This window comes from Magnusiomyces paraingens (assembly GCF_902498895.1).
Source record: "Magnusiomyces paraingens strain CBS 517.90 genome assembly, contig: contig2, whole genome shotgun sequence".
In the NCBI taxonomy this organism is placed as follows: Eukaryota; Fungi; Ascomycota; class Dipodascomycetes; order Dipodascales; family Dipodascaceae; genus Magnusiomyces; species Magnusiomyces paraingens.
This window is the reverse complement of record NW_022474068.1, coordinates 4,500,083-4,518,453: the sequence shown is the minus strand read 5'-3', so window position 1 is coordinate 4,518,453 and position 18,371 is coordinate 4,500,083. Positions and strand designations below refer to the sequence as shown.

Below are 18,371 nucleotides of genomic sequence, written 5' to 3'. Positions count from 1 at the left end.
ACATTATGACGATTATCAAAAAAACCAAAATTAATAACATATATAGTAGCTAGCTTATCATGCAGTAAATTGTAAAAAATCAAAATGGGGAACTTAAATAAGAGAAGAAAATGCTATCCATGCAGTAGGATTCCATGGTGCATAAAATACACCTTTTTGAACTTGAGTAAACCCTTCTTGTGAAGCGTAAGCATTACTAAGATCAATCGAAGTCACATTTCCATGTGACTGCAAAGCTGTTTCGATAAGGGCAATTTTATTATCAATTCGTTTCCAATTTTCAAAGTTCCAGGGCTCATAAAATGCAGATTTTAGCCAAGGAAGCACTGCTTTCTGTCCTTGTGCTTCGTTCATGGCAGCAAGCATTAAGGGAACATGATGCTTCGGATCTTCTTTTTGCAAAAACTCTTGTGAAAATCTTCCGAGTTCGTCTTTGGCAGCATCAATAATGTCTGAATCGTGAGTTATACCGATTGCCCCTAAAGTTAATGAAAGACTTAATGAAGAAGATCCTTGTTGTTCAATGCTTCCAAAAAGCTGCTCTAACGCCACTTCTCTTTCTTCAGTACCACCATGAGCCCAAAGAACCTGGGCAAGAAGAACAACAACATCTTGATCTTCGTCAGATTCTGCTAGAGCATTTTTAAAACATTCAATTGAATTGCTATAATTTTTGGTAAAATAGCAACCCAAGCCACTAGTAAGAAACGCTGAAAGTCGGCTCTTCTTAAGATCAATTGCAGCTTCTACATTTGATTCGGCTAAGTCACTTGAAACATCAATTGCAAATTGGCCGTGTTCAATGGCTTCTTCATATCTTTCGGCCCCAAGAGCAACTCTGGCTAGATGTGCTTTGGCACGGACAAATTTAACAAGGTCCTCCTCTCTTTCAAATTCTTCATAATTTTCTTCATGAATAGTACAAAGTTTTGTACAGTATTCAATAGCGTATTCGTAATCTGAAACACGTTCAAGAATCAATCCTTCCAAATTTATCGCCAAAGCAGAATCAGGTACGAGTTTCAAATATTTCTGAAGAGAAAGAACTGATTCTTCTAATTCATTTTGAATTTTTCCATGCAAAGAAACGTCTTTCGCTTCTTTTTCGGTACCTTTATCTTGAATAAATTCAAAAACTGAAAGAGCATAATAAAGTTTAGATAATCGATCCAGTTGGTCAGGCTCATTTGTTGATCTTGATATTTTAAAGGCATGCTGGAAACTTTTGCGAGCTGATAAAACACTTCCTGTAGTATACTCGACAATACCTTTTCCAATCCAAGCAGGAAAAAATTCGGGATCATAAGCAAGCGATTTTTCAACTGCTTCTTCAGAAAGTTGGATATCTCCTAGTCGAAGATAAAGTATTGCTAAATTATTCCAAGGAGATGATTGGTGAGAATCGAGAGCAAGAGAACGAATGAAACAATGCTGCGAGACTTTAGCGTTGACATATGAAGAAGCAATGCCATATGCATTCCAAACATCAGGATTTGTGTTCACAATTCCAATCGTTTTCTTGAATGATTCCATTGAAGCATAAATATACTTTAAAATCTCATCCTGAGAAAATAAGGACTCTAAAAGTAAATATAATTTCAATTGAGAAAGACCAAGATTATACCACCCCAATGCAGTAGAGCTTTTGTCGTTGCGACTATAGTGAAGAGAAAGCTTAAAAAAAAGCAAATAATATTGAGATATTTTTGTGATGGGGGTTGCATCTAATGTTAAAGATTCGACAGTTTTCAAATTTGCCTCATCTGCAGCACTGAGTTGGGAAATCAGTTCGTTGCTGTCCAAAACACCAGAAAAGGTTATTGCAAGGGTATGTAAATCATCAAATGGTGCTTTGTCAATGCTTGATCTTACTGAGAGAAATATTTCACAACATTGACCGAGAACCCTCCAAATATCTTGAGTTGAGGGAATAGATTTATTTATCAAAAATTTTGTTGCAGTATTGACACATTCAGTAGCTAATATAACGGCCTGTTGATAAATTTCTTTGTAAAGCACATTTTGAGCCGAAAGAAGAAGGGTCTCTATCAAAGCAGTTCGTGGTGCTGCTTCTTCAGGATTTGACGCAACAACCCTTTTAAAAATCCTGGCAGCCTCATTAAACTCCTTTTTCGTGCGCAAAACTGTTGCCAATTCATAAGTGGCAACCCAGCTAGTGGGGTCTAAAGACTGGGCACGTTCAAATGTTTTTTTTGCGCCATCGTAGCGACCACTATTTCTATATGCTTCACCTAACCCAATCCAAGAAGTTGTATCTTTGTCGTCAATGCGAAGAGTATTTTGGAAATATTTGACAGCAGAACCATAATCGTCTTTGTTTAATGATGCAATTCCTAGTACACGTGTAGGCCATGTTAATGACTTTCCACTATACCTGATATGTTCAGATTCCAAAACACGCGTAGCAACTACTTCAACTAACTCCCAATTCATGCTGTTAGCGAATTCCTTAGCAAGCTCTTCAGCAGCATCTAATTCACCGCCATCGAGTTCAAATGCGCGATAGTAACATTTAGTGGATCGTGTATTATCACCGAGTTTGGAATAAAACTTTCCAAGAGATGTGAAAGCAGGCGCAAAGTTTTGGTTTTCTTTCAGAGCATTTGAAAATGCGTTAAATAACAAAGAATTTAATTTATCATCCAGTGCATTATTTGAATCTTGTTTCTTATTTTCAACTGACTCCTGCCAATAGCTTTGGCCAATTCTCCACCACGATTGAGCACGTAAATCTTGAGATCTAGGATCGTTACCTGTAAGAGACTTCAAAAACTCAGCAATTCCTTTTCTTCCAGCATCAAAATCACCTAAAAGAATAAGACACCAGGAATATTCGAAAAGGACATAAAGATTTGTCGTGTTTTCGTCCAAAACTGATTTCAATATTTTGGCTGCTTGAGTATACTTTCGGCTCTCACGGTAGACTAACCCCTTACCAATTTTGGCTAAAGTGAGATTTTTGTTTTGTTCAAGAACTTGGTTAAAAAGTTTAATTGCTTCATCATGATTTTTGGGAGCCTGATAATAGATGTAAGAAGTGCCTAAAAGAGTATTTAGATCGTTTAAAGAATTTTTAAAAGAAATTCCCAATGTTTTTTTTAAATTTTTAATGAGATTAATTCCTTTAATTGCAGTATCACTAGAAGACTCGTATTCTCTGATGTGAACATAAAAGGCACATAAAACTCTGTGTGAAAGAACAGAATCATTAGAAAATCCATCTGTTAAGTATTCCATAATAAGGCTAGTGGAATATATGTTGGTTTCAGCATCTTCAGAATCCTCAAGTTTAGTTTGAATAGATGTATCATCTTTTTTCTTTATGGGTTTTTTCCCTTTTACTTCCTTTTCAAGAATTTTAGGATCATATGGTGATATGTCAGATCGTATATAACCTGTTAAAACCTTAGACAGTTTTTCTTTAGGAAACTTATGGATGAATTTTACCAGCAGATTTGAATCATAATCATCTAAAGATACAACATCTTGCCATTCAATATCCAGCTTCCAAGCTAATACATTATCGTAATCCAATAAAACCATATCTTTAGCCATTTCATGAACTTCCTCTTGGATATTTTTCTTCATATCTTTAGGCGCTACTTGTAAAGTTTCATATTTATAATAAAATAGTTTACTTTCATAAATCCGGCGTTTTTCATCATCTTGAGTCCAGTTGATGATTTCTTTGTAAAGGGAAGGGATCTAATTATTTTAGTTAAAAATCAACTTTTAAAGCTAATGCTATCAACATACTCGAGAATTTTTGGCGAGCCCATACAAAGCATCATTGCGAGAACCGCCCTGCTTAGAAATGGAAACAATATTTCGAAAATTAAATTTCGATTTAGCGGCAGACTCTTCTTTTTCGTATAATGTAGCTAATTCACAGTATATTTGATCAGGTGGCGGAAATCTTCCTGACATGAAAGAGTATATTGGTGAGTTAGGTAGTTGAACCTCAAGAATATCATAGGCTGTTGTTTTTCCTGGGTATTTCCTAATAAATCGCTTAGCTTTTTCAAAAGAGTCAACTGCTTTTATAAGATCTTCAGTCTTTTCATAACATGTAATCAATCCAATTGTAGCTGTAAGATACAATTGTCCGTCTTTGGTTTTTTCACATAATCCAAGAATTCCTTTCCATGCATTAGGATTAGTTGGCTGAAGTTTTGTAGCACTTTTGTAAGCATTCATGCTCTTTTCAAAATCATCGGAACGCTCGTATGCAATTCCTGAAAAGAGATATCTATTTTTTTTATTTAGTATAACGGTTAGATCAAAGAAACAACACAATTCTTACCCATTGTAATTTTCAGGATCTAATTCCAAAATATCGCTAATATATTCTTTAGCAATTTCATAATTTCCAGAGTCAAGCTCAGATCTTGCTCTTTTTAAAATGGCTTTAACTTGCGATGTTGTTGACATAGCTTGGATATAGATATACCTTCAAATCAATATTAACAAATCAATTCTTGGTGGGAGTAATTGGTGGTAGTGAAGATTGATGTATGCACTGATTTCAGAAATAATATTGGATAATCATTATGTAATTTATATATACTTAATAATTATCTAAGAATGGTTATCATACCATTCTGCAATCACACGTGAATGTTACAATTACAACACTTGTGCGAAACAGTACACTTGATAAGTTATCGCTCAAAGGCTAGGAAAAGTCATACGCTTTTCATACGTAACATCTAGAGACTAGGCTTTGTGGATGGCCCTATCGTGTTTAATATATCATAGAAACTATCTCCGGACATAATCACATAATCACATTCTCACACTCCAGTTAACTACTTTGTTACTGGTTATTTTAAATCTTTTTTTAATATATACTTTTAAAAGTTTAATCTGGTATGTAAATGTCATTAAGGCTTGATTTTTTATAATTCTACATGAATCTCATCATCCTTTTTTAGGAGCCAAACCAAGTATTTTGCTTTTCACTTTTAAGTTATTCCCCCTTTCACTTTTGGTCGTCCTAACTCATTTCTGAAGTCATTTTACCTAAAACTTAACTTTTTTATAAAATCATTGAACTTATTTTGATGTTCTTCTTAACTTCCTTTTTTCTTTTTACTTTTACTGTTTAATAATACTTTTTTTTGTAAATAGCATTATTTGATCACTTGATTTTATTTTGGACAATAAAATTCTGGAGCTTTTGACTTAGGATTCCTATTTATTTCTTATTTCCTTACCCTTCAATGTTAAGGCATCAGTTTCTAACATTTGTTTATTAAAAAGATATTTTTCCCAGTGCGACTTTTACGAGCTTAATATTGGAGTAATAAAAATCACTATATGATCTCTTGGGTAAGATTAATTGTTTACTTGTTGATAAAAAGCAAATCTTGAGACCAACTTTTTAACATAATGCATTTAGACTTCTTAGAGTTTTGTTTATTGGCGTTATGTCTATTCAGCGGGACTCATACAATAAAACTAAACTGAACCAGATAGTCCAGGTACGTTAACACAAGTTTAATATAATTCTAGTTTTTCTGACATTATTGAATTAGCAATTTTTTTCTAAAGCTGCACAAATCATTATACAATCTAGAATTTTAGTTACGCCTTTATATGTCAAGGGAACTGCAACACCTAAACTTAACAGATGGTTTAATCTGGAATTAGAAGAAACAGAAACGTTTCGTGAAGATCTTCGACTATGGAAATCAGCCGACCCCCAAGAAGCAGTAATTCCACCATTAGTCGTTGAGACTTATTTAGACTTAAGAGATCTTTCAGCTAATCAGACTCTTATTTTGATCGACTCTAAAGGTAAGTCTTGGACAGTAACTAAGGGGACTAAACGAACAGAGATTGTGCTTGAACGATGGATTATCGAAAACACAGAAAGCTTAAAGTCCGACCAAAATCAGGAATTACCAACGATTTATAAATATGTTATTATTCTTATGCGATCCCTTTACACTTACACGCGACTCATGCCCTCATGGAATCTCAAGAATAAGCTATCGTCAAAACCTGGAAATACGCTTCTTAGTGTTGGTTGCAGGATCTTGAATGGTTCTCATGTCATTTCCAGTAAGGGGAGAATAGGTTTAAACAGACGCATAAAAGACGCAGACTCTTTAGAAGTAAATAGTTTTTCTTTTGATGTAATTCCGACTCCTTTAGGGACTTTGAAAGTCTCAGTCAGCTATCGATCTGAATGTGATTTTTTCGTTAAAAATTCTAGCGTCCCAACGATACCACAAAATATATCTACCTCTCAATCTGATGTCAACACAGGGTTAAACATAAACACAACGTTTCATTTAGAGTCAGAAAACATCCTAAATATGGAACCTTCTACAGCATATACATCTAAGAACGATTCGAAACCAACAACAATAATTAACAAATCATCAGCTTCTTCTTTGACTCAAGGATCATTACCCTCCCCTTCAAGGTCAAGTATTGAAGGAAATAGTTATATGATGTCACGGCATAATGTTTACAAAAATCACAGTAAAAATTACTCCGCTGATTTTACAGACAATATCCAAAACTTTAGTGGATCGTACAACACCTCAGGTGATCAGTATTTAACTCGTGATCGTCGGTTATCATCTGTATCTTTACGAGATGGTCTTGTCAGCTCTGGTGGTACAGGATCAACCACGATACAACCAAGCATTTCGGGAACCAGCCCATCGGCAAATGTATCTTCTCCATCAGTAAGCTCCCCAATTGCTACTAAGCCATCAGTGTCATTTGTTCAACCTTTTAAGACTCCGTCATTATCAGCATCTCCATCTTCAAATGATATTCCATTTCAATCTTCCAGTACCCCCTCTTCACGTCCTCAATCATTTTCTCGAACAACATCAAATAGCTCCTTAGCTGCACTTGCAGCTTTACGAAATCCAAATAGAACTTCTTCCAATGCTTCTAATACCTCTGTGGGTTCTTATATTAAAAATGCTGCTAATATGCATCAAACTTATTTAAACGAAAATGCTATTTCATCTTCTGCAAGTAGCTCTAGGTCAGGTTCAGTATCCCGATATAGCAGCTCTTTTGGTTCAAGGGCAGGACAGTGGACTAGAACCGGGTCAATCTCAGGAAATCGTCCTAAACCTATGTTTTCAGGTGATCCTTCAAGTTTTGGATCATCTACGTCATCAGTAACTGAACCCGGATCTGGATTTTTAATGAACGATGATGACGATGATTTGGGGACATTTTTAAAGACAATTGATGCTATTTCATATGCACGAAACAATAACTCATCAGTTATCCTACCTGGTTCTGCTAGTAATAACTCATCTTTACTAATGTCGCAATCTCGTTTTGATGCTAATCTACCTGGTCCATCAGCAGCTACCGAAAATAGCAGTATTGGTGAAATCAACTTAACTGTAGGCGATCAATCCGACGATCCTTTGTCTCGATTCCGGCATTTGAGAGAAAGTCATACCGCCTTATCTGACTCTATGCATTCAAGTCAAATAAGTAAATCAGATGGTTCTCCTTTAGGTGGAAGCTCGGGACAAAATATTACACCCGGAAGTGCTGGTAGTGGAAGTGCAAGTCCCAGTCAAGCTGTTTTCACCTTTGCTATGTCACCGCCTTCAATCCAAAAAACAGGCTCATCTCATACGCCATCAATTCCTTCACGATTAAGTGAACAGTATACTCCGGATGATTCTTACAAGGTTCGCTACAATATTCACCCACGAAAGCACGGGTCTAGATCAGGAAGTTTAGCGATTGATGAAGAAATGTATATTCATGGTGACCATGGGAGTAGTATTTCGTCTAGCAAAGATGAACAGAATATATCATCTTCTGCTCGAACTGGTGCTTTGGATATTCCTCGTACACATGCTTCTCGTGTGCAAAGACGTGAATCATTAAGTTTTTCCAACAGGCATACATCTGGTTACAAGGATATGCAAGATGCTTTGGTCGTAAATAATTCGAACACACATCACCAATCCTTGAATACATTTGGACAGGCACTCCCTGATGTTGATCCTTCAAACTTTCGAACCAATATAACTGTTCCTTCTTCAGCATTTTCGTCGCATAGACGTTACTCCACTGATGTTCTAGGGTCGGAGGAGCATATTTCTTCCTTCAATCCCTCCCAATCTCATGGAAGTTCTGGTGACGCGTCTTTCGCTAATAGCGAAAGTAGAAAGCTATCACCATTTATCTCCAATAGTAACTCCAATAATCACTCTGGAAATGATGATTCCAATAGTAGTGCCAACGCCGGGAATATTCACCATCAACTTGAGAGCCTCCCGGGAAATTTCCGACAACAAGTATCGCTTACTGGGGGTGAAAGTCTCATTCACAATCATCATTTAGGGCAACATCACCATCATATAGTTCCTTCTTCTTCGTCAGTCAGATCACGCAGATTTTCTTATTATCTTCCTGACGATGGTGAAGATGATGACGATGAGGAGGAGGTTGATGATAGGGAACGAAAAACAAGTCCTGGTACACATGCTGCAGAATCATTACCCCCTATGGATGAAGACGTTTTCTTTTTTGCTTTAAATGACGATGAAGAGCCTGCTAAGGGCTCATCAAGTGTGGGTTTGGGTGGTAGTGGAACTGGAGGGGCTAATACTGGTAGTGGGACCGGGTCGCCTTCAGGAGGAGGTCGTTTCAATCATTCCTATGATTCTCTTGCGTGGGAATAAACAGAAACTAATACGATTGTTTCCTACAACGAAATTTTACTATTATGGATACAAACCTTGACTATAGATTAATGGCTCCTATTTACATTACAATAAGTTTCTCTAAAACTGTGAAAAAATCATATTTTTATTTTTGCATTCTAGGGAAATATATGGAGTAATATTACTTAATGGTTTTGAACTTCATAAATGAAAAATTCATACGTATGAATTTTTAAATAAAATGTATACATTTTATTTGGGTTCATTACAATCTCACATAATTTGTAAAGTATGGAAATTCAATTTTAAATAACTTTTAGATTAAATTTAACTAGATTAGAGTGAATAAACAGGTAAATAAATTGATAAATATTGTACATATAGTATCATATTTAATATATATCATCGTGGACTATTTGTAAAATATATATTCACGTAATAATTGTCCTTTAACAACTAAAAATTAATAATTTTTTATAAATATTTACTTTTTTTAACCCTAACCACATAAAAATATCGTTCTTTTTCTATCCCTTTTTACCAAATTTAACTGTTTTTCACTCCACATAAATCATCATTCCTTATAAAAATCACTGGCTTTTAGAAATATTTGACATCTTTGTTATCATTTTGTATAGTTTAAAGTATGCCTGTCCGTAAAGCAGCTACAACAGTTTCAAAAAAGAGTTCTGGCTCGGTTAATCACTTTCCTAGAACCTCTGGGCTTAAGTATTATGTGGGTGCTCATATCAGTACAGCTGGAGGTAATTTTAATTTAAGAGGATTTTTAAACAAAATAATGTACATCAATTAATATAAACATGTTTTTAGGCGTAGAGAATGCGATTCCAAATGCGTTAAAGCTGGGGTATGTTCATTTAAAAAATTGGGAAAACAAACCTGTACTGATCTGATCTTTAATCTAATTTTTAGATGTAACGCTTTTGCATTTTTTCCAAAAAATCAACGGCGCTGGTCGTCGGCTCCTTATAAAAAAGAAAATATTGATGGATTTCATTCAAACTGCTCACACGATCATTTTAATGCAAAGAAGGAATTATTACCACACGGTTCATACCTCATTAATTTAGGGAATCCAGATGCAGCAAAGCGAAAACAGTCTCAAGAATCATTTGAAGATGATTTAACGCGCTGTGAGCAGCTTGGAGTCGGTTTGTACAATCTTCATCCAGGCTCAGCTGTCGGTGGTGCAGATAAGAATGCTACTATTAAGCACATTGCTTCGGGAATCAATAAGGGTATTGCTGCGACAAAATTCATCAAGGTGGTTTTAGAAAATATGGCTGGTCACGGCCATATTATAGGATCCAACTTGCAAGATTTAGCAGATATTATAGAACTTGTGAAAGACAAGAGTCGTATTGGTGTCTGTATAGATACATGTCACACATTTGCTGCTGGATACGATATTCGAAATCAAAAAACATTTGATGAGTTTTGGACTAAGTTTGATGAGATTGTTGGGTACCAATATCTTGCAGGAATTCATTTGAATGACAGTAAGGCGCCATTGGGAAGCAAACGCGATTTACATCAGAATATTGGTCTTGGATTTTTAGGTTTGGAAACTTTCCGATTGATCATGAATAAGGAGGAACTACAGGGCATCCCCATGATTTTAGAGACACCTATACCTAATGAGGAAAAGGTCAATAAGGGTTTAGAGGCTGATATTCGTGGAGAAGAAGTCAAGCTGTTAGAATGGTTGATAGGAAAAGACGTGGATGATAAAGAGGTTATTGAAAAAAGCGAAGAGTTGCAAAACAAGGGAGAAAGAGAACGTAAAGAACACCAAGAAAAGTTTGACAAAAAGAAGGAAAAGGAAGAAGCCTCTTTAAGTAAAAAGAGAAAAAATACTGTGGATTTGGATTTCTTTGCACCTAAAAAAAGAGGGTCTACCAAAAAAGCTAAGAAAGAAGAATCTGAATAAAATATTGGTTTTGGTCTATAATTTGCAAACTAAGATATAGATTGGCTCTTAATTCATTCGTCCTTCTTAACTCCTAATAAGTTCATTATTATAAGATCTTTACAAAAGATAATCATTTACAGTATGTAAAATGAGATTGATACAAAATAATCATAAACTTTATTATTTTAAACTAAAACCAGACAAATTTGATTTAATAACAGTTAATTGTAATTCAGTAAATAAAGAGTATTTTTTAAAAAAAATTGCAGCCTCCCAGCACAAACATATTTCTTTTAACTAGAAATGAATATGCATATACAGCTTTAGGAAAACTTGCTTCTTTAAAGCTGAATTTTTGCTTACAGTCAACCAAGGCAAAAGTGTGTTTGATTATCAAACTGGTGTGTTTAATAAACACAAATCATAAATCATAAATCATAAATGATATTGAGGGTATTAAAGATATGAGCAAAAGTATATCCAAATATGAAAAAAAGACTTTTTTTTAATGCTTCTTGTTCCATGCATAGTTTTATGGTAAAAAATTTTATAAACGTTTCCCTTTTTTTACTTTTTTATCAGTCGGAACGAAATACGGTTGGGTATTTTTCTCGATTTTAAGATTTTTTCCTGTTTTTTTTTACTGTTTTTGGTGTAAAATGACTGTTAGTGTTCTTGTGTTGCGCCAAAAAAAAAAGTCCCGCATCTGAGCAATAAAAAATATCAAATAAATTCACCGATAAAAAATCTCAAAAAAGTAGTGATAATAATGATATTTATCAGTTTTAAATAGATATTCTGTCAAAAGATACCCGATCAAAGGATCTCCTACGGCTAAAAAAGTCAGAAAAGTCAGTTCTCATGAAATCAAGAGGTTACTTACAATGGCTCCAATCGATAGTATCGTTCTCGACCATCAAAGGCTTTTCCGCCTATCCACCACTTTTCCCCAGGAGAAGAAGAAGGATTGAAATGTGAAGGTTGGTTATAATAAATATCTGATCCCGGACTCGTGCCGAGACTGTTGTTATTTGGGTTATTGTAATATGCAGAAGAAGAGTCAAATGTGTTAGATGCAGTAGCAGCTGCTGCTGCTGCAACAGTAGAAGATGCAGAGGTACTAATAGAACCAATACTGTTTCTACGGTCGTTTAGATAGGATGTCATAGGATCATGCATCGGTCCTGGAGTTGATGTAGGAGAAATAGAATATGGGAAAGAAGAGCTATAACTGCTAGAGTAAGACCCAACAGATGATGGAGCCGCTTGAAAGGTTGATCCTTGTTCGGGCTGATAGTATGATTCTGTAGCTGGCAAAGGTCCTGAGGCATATGGTGATACTGAAGGGGACGGGGATGAGTTCACATAGGAGCCAGAAGAGGGTGGTGGCACAGAGTGGTGAGAAGACACAGATAAGGCGCTATGATGATGGTGACTTGCCGCAGTCGAAGGAGAGGTTGTGGAGGATGGAGTTGAAGATATAGATGATGACGATGATGATGATGATGATGATGATGATGATGATGATGATGATGATGATGATGACGACGACGACTTGGCCGATAGTGCCGGACCAGCGGCCGCTGTGGCCGCAGCCCTGCCACTATTGTCTAACAGGCTTCCAAAAAGAAAAGATAAGAAAGGCTTACTAGACGGCATAAAAAATGAGAAAGTGGGTACTTTAAGATAAAAAAAATGTTCTTAGAATTAATGTTCTAGAGAATCAGGTTGATAAAAATAAGTATAAATATATATCAAGAGAAAGCGAAATTGTGTGTGATAGTGATAGTTAGATATAATAGAAAGTGGAGAACTAAAGGTCAAAAAGAACTTGGACGATTTTTTGGAGGAGGAGACATAAAAAAAAAATTTGTGCGACAAACCACCCAAATGAAAAAGAGCCATGCCTAGTTCTACCTCCTCCGCATTAGAAACTTTTGATTCTGAGTCCGTGATTTGATTTTCTGTAGCTTCCATTTGCCCAGAAACTTATTTAGGTTCTATTGAACAGTTGAATAGTTGAACAGCCTGTCGCTTTGTCTATTCCTCAAATCCCATGCGCGTCCACATAACATTCTTCTTACAATCAATTAAAACTTAGATGGGGCATCAATAAACCCTCTTCCTGGTCTTGTCTGATAGCAAAACTCGGAAATGTTAGGAATTGTTATTTCGGGCACCCAACAAATCGACACAATAAAGAGCTTGTAAAAATTTTTGATTGAAAAGAATCATTGTTGTAACCTGGCGCGCTTGTCCATATTCTCGGGTATTAACATTAAAAGTACATAGCTGTTTATTAAAATTTTTAAAATTTTTATCGTTGCAAAGTCATGATTTTAAGCAAATGCTTAGAAAAGATTTTGAAGTCATTTTAAACGCTTAAAGATAAGCCTAAAAGTAACTACCTGGACAGAAACAATGTCAATATTAATATCAAAAAAAAAAAAAATAGTTAGCGAAATGAAGTACTTAAAAATTGGAATTTTTAAAGCCTTGATTGTTTTGTTTTTTGTGTCCAAAAAAGAAAGCAATAAAGGCTCATTTGCGTAATTCAATGTTTTATGACTTAAAACCTTTTGTTTATGTCTTAATTTAAATACTAATTAAATATATATTTACTAAGTATGCTTAGTAATATAATATTAGGTATTTGCGGCTTGTCATTGGTCGTACTTCAGCCACTGCCCGTTAGCACATTTATATATTGTCATATCGTTGTTACAGCTTGTATGGCACAACGAAAATCCTCAGCTCACCGCCCATCGCCAATCACCAACAAGCCCTTTTTTCTTCTTTTTTTTTTTAGTTCCTCTCATATTCCGCTGTTTTAGAACACCAGAATTCTTCATCTCTCCATCAATTCATCAATTCACCAAACTCATTCAAAATGGCCGCTAAAGTACGTACAATATGATGTATTTAATGTTTCTACATTAAATTTCAATGTTTATTGTCGATTCTCGACTTTTTTGAAATTTTTTTGTTTTTTCCTACTAACACATCTTTTCAATTCTTTAGCAATACAAGCTCGCTCCCGCTTACAAGCCCGTCCCCCACCTTCTCAACTTCACCATCTCCAACACTCTTAAGTGGTAAGTTTTGTATCAACATTATACTTCCTTACCTCGGTTGACTAACAAGATTTCATAGGAGTCCTATTTTGACCTTCTGGGGTGGCTCCGCGCTTGTTGGCGTTCTTTTCTTTGCCGACTCTATTCCTCGTCTCCAGCGCGACATTTTCCAGTACATCCCCCTCATTGGTTCTGCTTATGTTAAGAACGTTCCTGCTTCTGACTCTCCTTTCTAAATTACCCCTTAGACAATAAAAAATATCCTTTATCTTATGTGTGCTCGTTATGGTTTTTTTCAATCTCTTATAAATACAATTAATGTCTTCCAAATATGTTCGATCTTTTTAAAAATTCTCGCCAACTTGTGATTCCCATGTTTTTTAAAAACATTTACTTCATTTAATTTATTTCCCGGTAACTAAACACAATATCGTAGATTCCGTTTATAAAAATGCACCATAAATGGCAGATTTCTTTGAAGGAACAGTGTTAGTCTATTGTAGTACAACTTGACGTCATGCTTTATTTCATTTGACGACATCTTTTTTTTTTGGCTGTCTCTTTCCTATCTTCATATTCTTTTTTGTAATACCAGGAAATATATGTATGAAGCCCCGTTTTTCTCACCACCTTCGTTTTATTTAAGTGAGGATTTTCCAATTCCAGAAACCATTTTTAAACCCCTATATTTTCTCTCTCCAAGTTGGTGAAGGTACTCTTGACGTTCTTGTGTGCTTCATTCAATACAGCTGTCTTATTTGCGTAGCTTTGTCCATTTTAGAAAAATCAAGCGTTTCCTGAACATATTCAACCTCATATCAAGATATTTTTTGGCTGAAAACACAATTATGGCTTCTGTGATTGCTTAGGGAGAAACCCTAAGCCCTTTTTTTCTTACAAAAATAAAATTATAAGATCAAAGTAAACACAAGATTTTAATTTGATTTCAGTTTAAAAATATTGCACTGTAGATTTATACGTTGCAATGAACAATACATTTTCTTTTACGGAGCCAACATCTTTTCAAAATACAAGACGTCTACATGGTCAAACTTACACTTCAGGTGCTGGCCACTTCCAATTTCAACGTTCCACTTCCAAGACTAATAATGCCTCCGATTTTGAAACAAATGCACTTGAAGAGTCTTTGAGAAGACGATTGGACTCAGATCTTAACGATAATACATCACAAGCATCTCAATCTACAAAAAATGTAGACATACAAATGCTCAATCTTTTAAATCGAATCGAAACGGCGGGCCGCGAAGTTGATGAGCAAAATATTATGCTTAAACGCCTTTCTAACGACTTGAGTTTATTAGAAGCACAAAGGCCAGAATTAGATCTTGTTCTAGCCAAAGTTGATAATTTTTATCAAGATATTGAACGGCAGACTAAAAAACGATGATGGAAAATATAAAAATGCTAAGTTGATATATTGTTCTATACATGGTTAATGATCTTAGTACTTACTTGAAATGCAAATAAGCCAACTACATTTTAGAAATTTTCATATCTTCAAATCTTTTCAAGTTTTGCTTGCTTTGAAAACTCAGATCCATATTTGGATTTCCATGAGCCACCCAAAAACTCCTCTAAAACTGCATTTGTATCTTTCCCAGGGGTTAAAAGCTGTCCTCCAGGAATATCTTTCTTTTGTGTATCAAACTGGACAATTTGATTTGGAATTTCCGATGAATGTGCCAGGGGGGAAATAGGCATGACGCAGCTATCAGGATATTTTAGAGCTTGTTTTTTCCAATACTCTATTCCATGCTCTTTAAATTTTTTTGCAAAAATGTCTTTAAGAATGGGCCAGTTTGCTGGTGAATCACGACTAGGAAGTTTAGCAGCCTCATCCTTGCCAACAACCATTTCCAAAAACTGTTGGTAAAATTGTGGCTCTAATGCTCCAACTGTCACGTTTTCATTAGCATCTTTAGTAGCATAAACAGTATAATAGGGGCATGAATGACCTTCTAAAACATTTAAGCCACGAGGTTGATTCCAAGGAACAATACTGATAATTGGTTCATCACTTCCTTGAGGATTCTTTGGATCATATGGGCCAAATTTAGAGTATGTCGCAAATTGAGCAAGGTATTTAAGGGAATCGACAATATTAACGTCCACGAGTGTGTAAGGACTATTATTGGCTTTAGTGTTTTTATTCTTTAGCCCACTAAAGAGTGCTGTCACAATTGCTGCAAATCCAGGTAGAGAAAGAGCTGCAAAATCACCAAGGATATTGGCTGGTACCGCTTGAGGTTTATTTGGAGGTCCTACAATACCTAATACACCAGAAGCTGCAAGGTAATTTATATCATGACCGGCAAAGTTTGAAAGTTCACCAGTTTGTCCATACCCTGTTAGTCTGGCTACTACTAATGGCTCTTTTCCGTTTAATCGTTGTTGCGGTAAAATATTAAGTCGCTCTAGAACTCCAGGTCGATACGTGTCAATTAGAACATCTACCTTATCTGACTCTAGCATTGTTCGCAATGCCTCTTGGCCTTTTGGATTGCGAAGATCTAAAGCAACTGATTGCTTCCCTCGGGTCAATTGATCAGGGTTCACTGAAACAGATGTTCTGTCAATCCGGATAACTCGAGCACCGTAATCTGCTAACATTTGCCCACAAAGTGGCCCTGGGGCCAACCCTGCTAATTCTATGACTGTGACACCTCTAAGAAGAAACTGGGACATAGCAATTAAATAATTTGAATTAAATGGATATAGATATGAATTAACAAAAATAGTATGATAAAAAGAAAAAACTCTAGTTTTTATAGCTGGTAAAAAGGTGGAGTAGTTGGTTTGATCACTGCCCCACATTTCGGTGAATTTTCGGGGTTCACTATTTATTTTTCTTCTTCAATTAAATTATTTAAATGACTACAGATTTTAAATCTTTAGTCTTACGTACTACAACAATGCTTCTTGAAGATCAGGAAGGTGGAAACACAGAAGCCACAGTTTTGTCTTCTGGCGATTTATATGAGGTGAAAGATTATTCGACACCATGAATAGCATGAAGTTTTTACAGAGACCTTTGCATAGTCTTTCTTAGCATTAAGTAATTTGCTTTTGTAACATTATTGTAATAAATATAAAAATTTGAGATTTTTGCACACACTTTAACCTTGACCTTTGGTAGTAAAATTGATATATTAGCCAACTCTTTAATTAATTAACATAGATACACTTAATTGTTAAGCTTAATTGCAAATAACATTAGCATGGGCTTTACCTGTCTTTTATATTTCAATAGATTTTAGTTTTTCTGAGTCGTCTTACTAATGTCACTTGACCCTTTTGTCAACGAATTTGTATTTACTTTTACAATCAAAAGAACAACCTATAGATGGAAAATCACAGTGGCGAGGCTGGAATATTAATTGCGGGAGCTAAATAAATTACTTTCCTTGTGTTTCTCATTCTGTAAGTTGCGCTACGAGATAAACTTCTTCTATTCTCTCTCAATGCGTGACTGGACAGACAAACACGCTTGGACCTGCTCTGTTAGTCGTGTTGGTTTGTAAAGGTAATGCGCCCATTATTTTTTGTAGCTCTGGAGAGTCATTGCAATTTCATCTGGCGCATCATTATCCGAAAAAAAAAACTACTACACTAACTAACCAACGAACTATCCCATAAACATTACACCATCTACAACTTACTTTAAAAAAATTTTTTCTAAAAAAACTTGATTTTCCATTCCTTGAGGAACCTTATAGTAAAAAGAGAAGTATCCAATTGTCCACTCTGTGTGCCAATTGACTCAAAAATATTTTACCGCTTAAGTGCAGTAAATTTGTACTGAAAGACTTTAAATAGTTAAATTTCTTCAAAAGTACTTTTCAAGAATTTCAAAAAACTAAAAACCATATCTGGTAAGGCTTCATAAAGAGCAGTAAGTGATTCTTGATTGAGGTGAGCAGTAAAGTGTATTGAAGTAAAATTTCTATACTCGCATTGTTTTTTATTCTCATTAACACTAATTTTTTTACACTCTCAGCATTTCGCCACTCCACATCAATTTTGTTTTTATGTCTTTTTAAAATATCAGCAACACGTTTTAAGTTAAAAAAATACCTGAAGTATACACTCCAAATGTTTAATTTACAAGGTTAAACGAGGCCATTTCAAAGAGTGACTTTATTTAAACTAGAATCCTTAAAAACTATATCATGCCCCCTATTTATCGGCATTAAGAAAATTCAGTGCATACAAATATTTGCACGTTTTTTTATAACATGAAGTTTTTTAATATTTGAATTAAGCGTAAATTTACGCATTTATAAATGAAATGTTTGCTGAAATGTTCAACACATTGAAATCAAAGGGACATTCTGAGATATGTGACAACTCTGGTAATTAATGAGATACTTTTGAGCAACCAGACGATCTTTGTTCAAAGTCACTTTTTGAATTTTTAAATCAAAATTTTTTTAAAATAAAACAAGAAATTAAAAAATATTTTATGTATGATATTCTGTGATTTCTATCCGATTGTTCAGGTGTTGTTACGTAATACATAATAAATTTAATTATTACATCCTTCCTAAAACGGAATGAATTAAAGATGTACAAAATTTCAAGATTTCTAATTGGTGGAAATTCATGACTATGAATACATATTGGTAACTGTTTTAAACATATTTTTCTCTTTCAATT

At 35.0% G+C, this 18,371-nt stretch overlaps 7 protein-coding genes across 7 annotated transcripts; 4 read left to right on the top strand and 3 right to left on the bottom strand.

The window, feature by feature from the left end:
- Positions 1–93: 93 nt before the first annotated feature.
- On the bottom strand, positions 94–4,452 carry SAPINGB_P003165 (uncharacterized protein; the record flags this gene model as incomplete). Its single annotated transcript, XM_031997883.1, has 3 exons — positions 94–3,726; positions 3,778–4,270; positions 4,325–4,452. The coding sequence occupies 3 exons, from the start codon at positions 4,450–4,452 to the stop codon at positions 94–96; spliced, it is 4,254 nt and encodes a 1,417-aa protein (XP_031853774.1).
- Positions 4,453–5,243: 791 nt separating this feature from the next.
- SAPINGB_P003164 (uncharacterized protein) lies at positions 5,244–8,705 on the top strand (the record flags this gene model as incomplete). The annotated part of the gene is made up of 3 exons (XM_031997882.1): positions 5,244–5,257; positions 5,423–5,504; positions 5,559–8,705. The coding sequence occupies 3 exons, from the start codon at positions 5,244–5,246 to the stop codon at positions 8,703–8,705; spliced, it is 3,243 nt and encodes a 1,080-aa protein (XP_031853773.1).
- Positions 8,706–9,333: 628 nt separating this feature from the next.
- SAPINGB_P003163 (uncharacterized protein) lies at positions 9,334–10,638 on the top strand (the record flags this gene model as incomplete). Its single annotated transcript, XM_031997881.1, has 3 exons — positions 9,334–9,451; positions 9,519–9,555; positions 9,621–10,638. The coding sequence occupies 3 exons, from the start codon at positions 9,334–9,336 to the stop codon at positions 10,636–10,638; spliced, it is 1,173 nt and encodes a 390-aa protein (XP_031853772.1).
- Positions 10,639–11,405: 767 nt separating this feature from the next.
- On the bottom strand, positions 11,406–12,279 carry SAPINGB_P003162 (uncharacterized protein; the record flags this gene model as incomplete). The annotated part of the gene is made up of 2 exons (XM_031997880.1): positions 11,406–11,454; positions 11,504–12,279. 2 exons carry the CDS (start codon positions 12,277–12,279, stop codon positions 11,406–11,408), a joined length of 825 nt encoding a protein of 274 aa, XP_031853771.1.
- Positions 12,280–13,510: 1,231 nt separating this feature from the next.
- On the top strand, positions 13,511–13,930 carry SAPINGB_P003161 (uncharacterized protein; the record flags this gene model as incomplete). The annotated part of the gene is made up of 3 exons (XM_031997879.1): positions 13,511–13,522; positions 13,642–13,715; positions 13,774–13,930. The coding sequence occupies 3 exons, from the start codon at positions 13,511–13,513 to the stop codon at positions 13,928–13,930; spliced, it is 243 nt and encodes an 80-aa protein (XP_031853770.1).
- A 749-nt stretch (positions 13,931–14,679) lies between these two features.
- SAPINGB_P003160 (uncharacterized protein) lies at positions 14,680–15,102 on the top strand (the record flags this gene model as incomplete). The annotated part of the gene is made up of 1 exon (XM_031997878.1): positions 14,680–15,102. One exon carries the CDS (start codon positions 14,680–14,682, stop codon positions 15,100–15,102), a length of 423 nt encoding a protein of 140 aa, XP_031853769.1.
- Positions 15,103–15,212: 110 nt separating this feature from the next.
- Positions 15,213–16,400, bottom strand: SAPINGB_P003159 (uncharacterized protein; the record flags this gene model as incomplete). Its single annotated transcript, XM_031997877.1, has 1 exon — positions 15,213–16,400. The coding sequence occupies one exon, from the start codon at positions 16,398–16,400 to the stop codon at positions 15,213–15,215; it is 1,188 nt and encodes a 395-aa protein (XP_031853768.1).
- Positions 16,401–18,371: the final 1,971 nt, after the last annotated feature.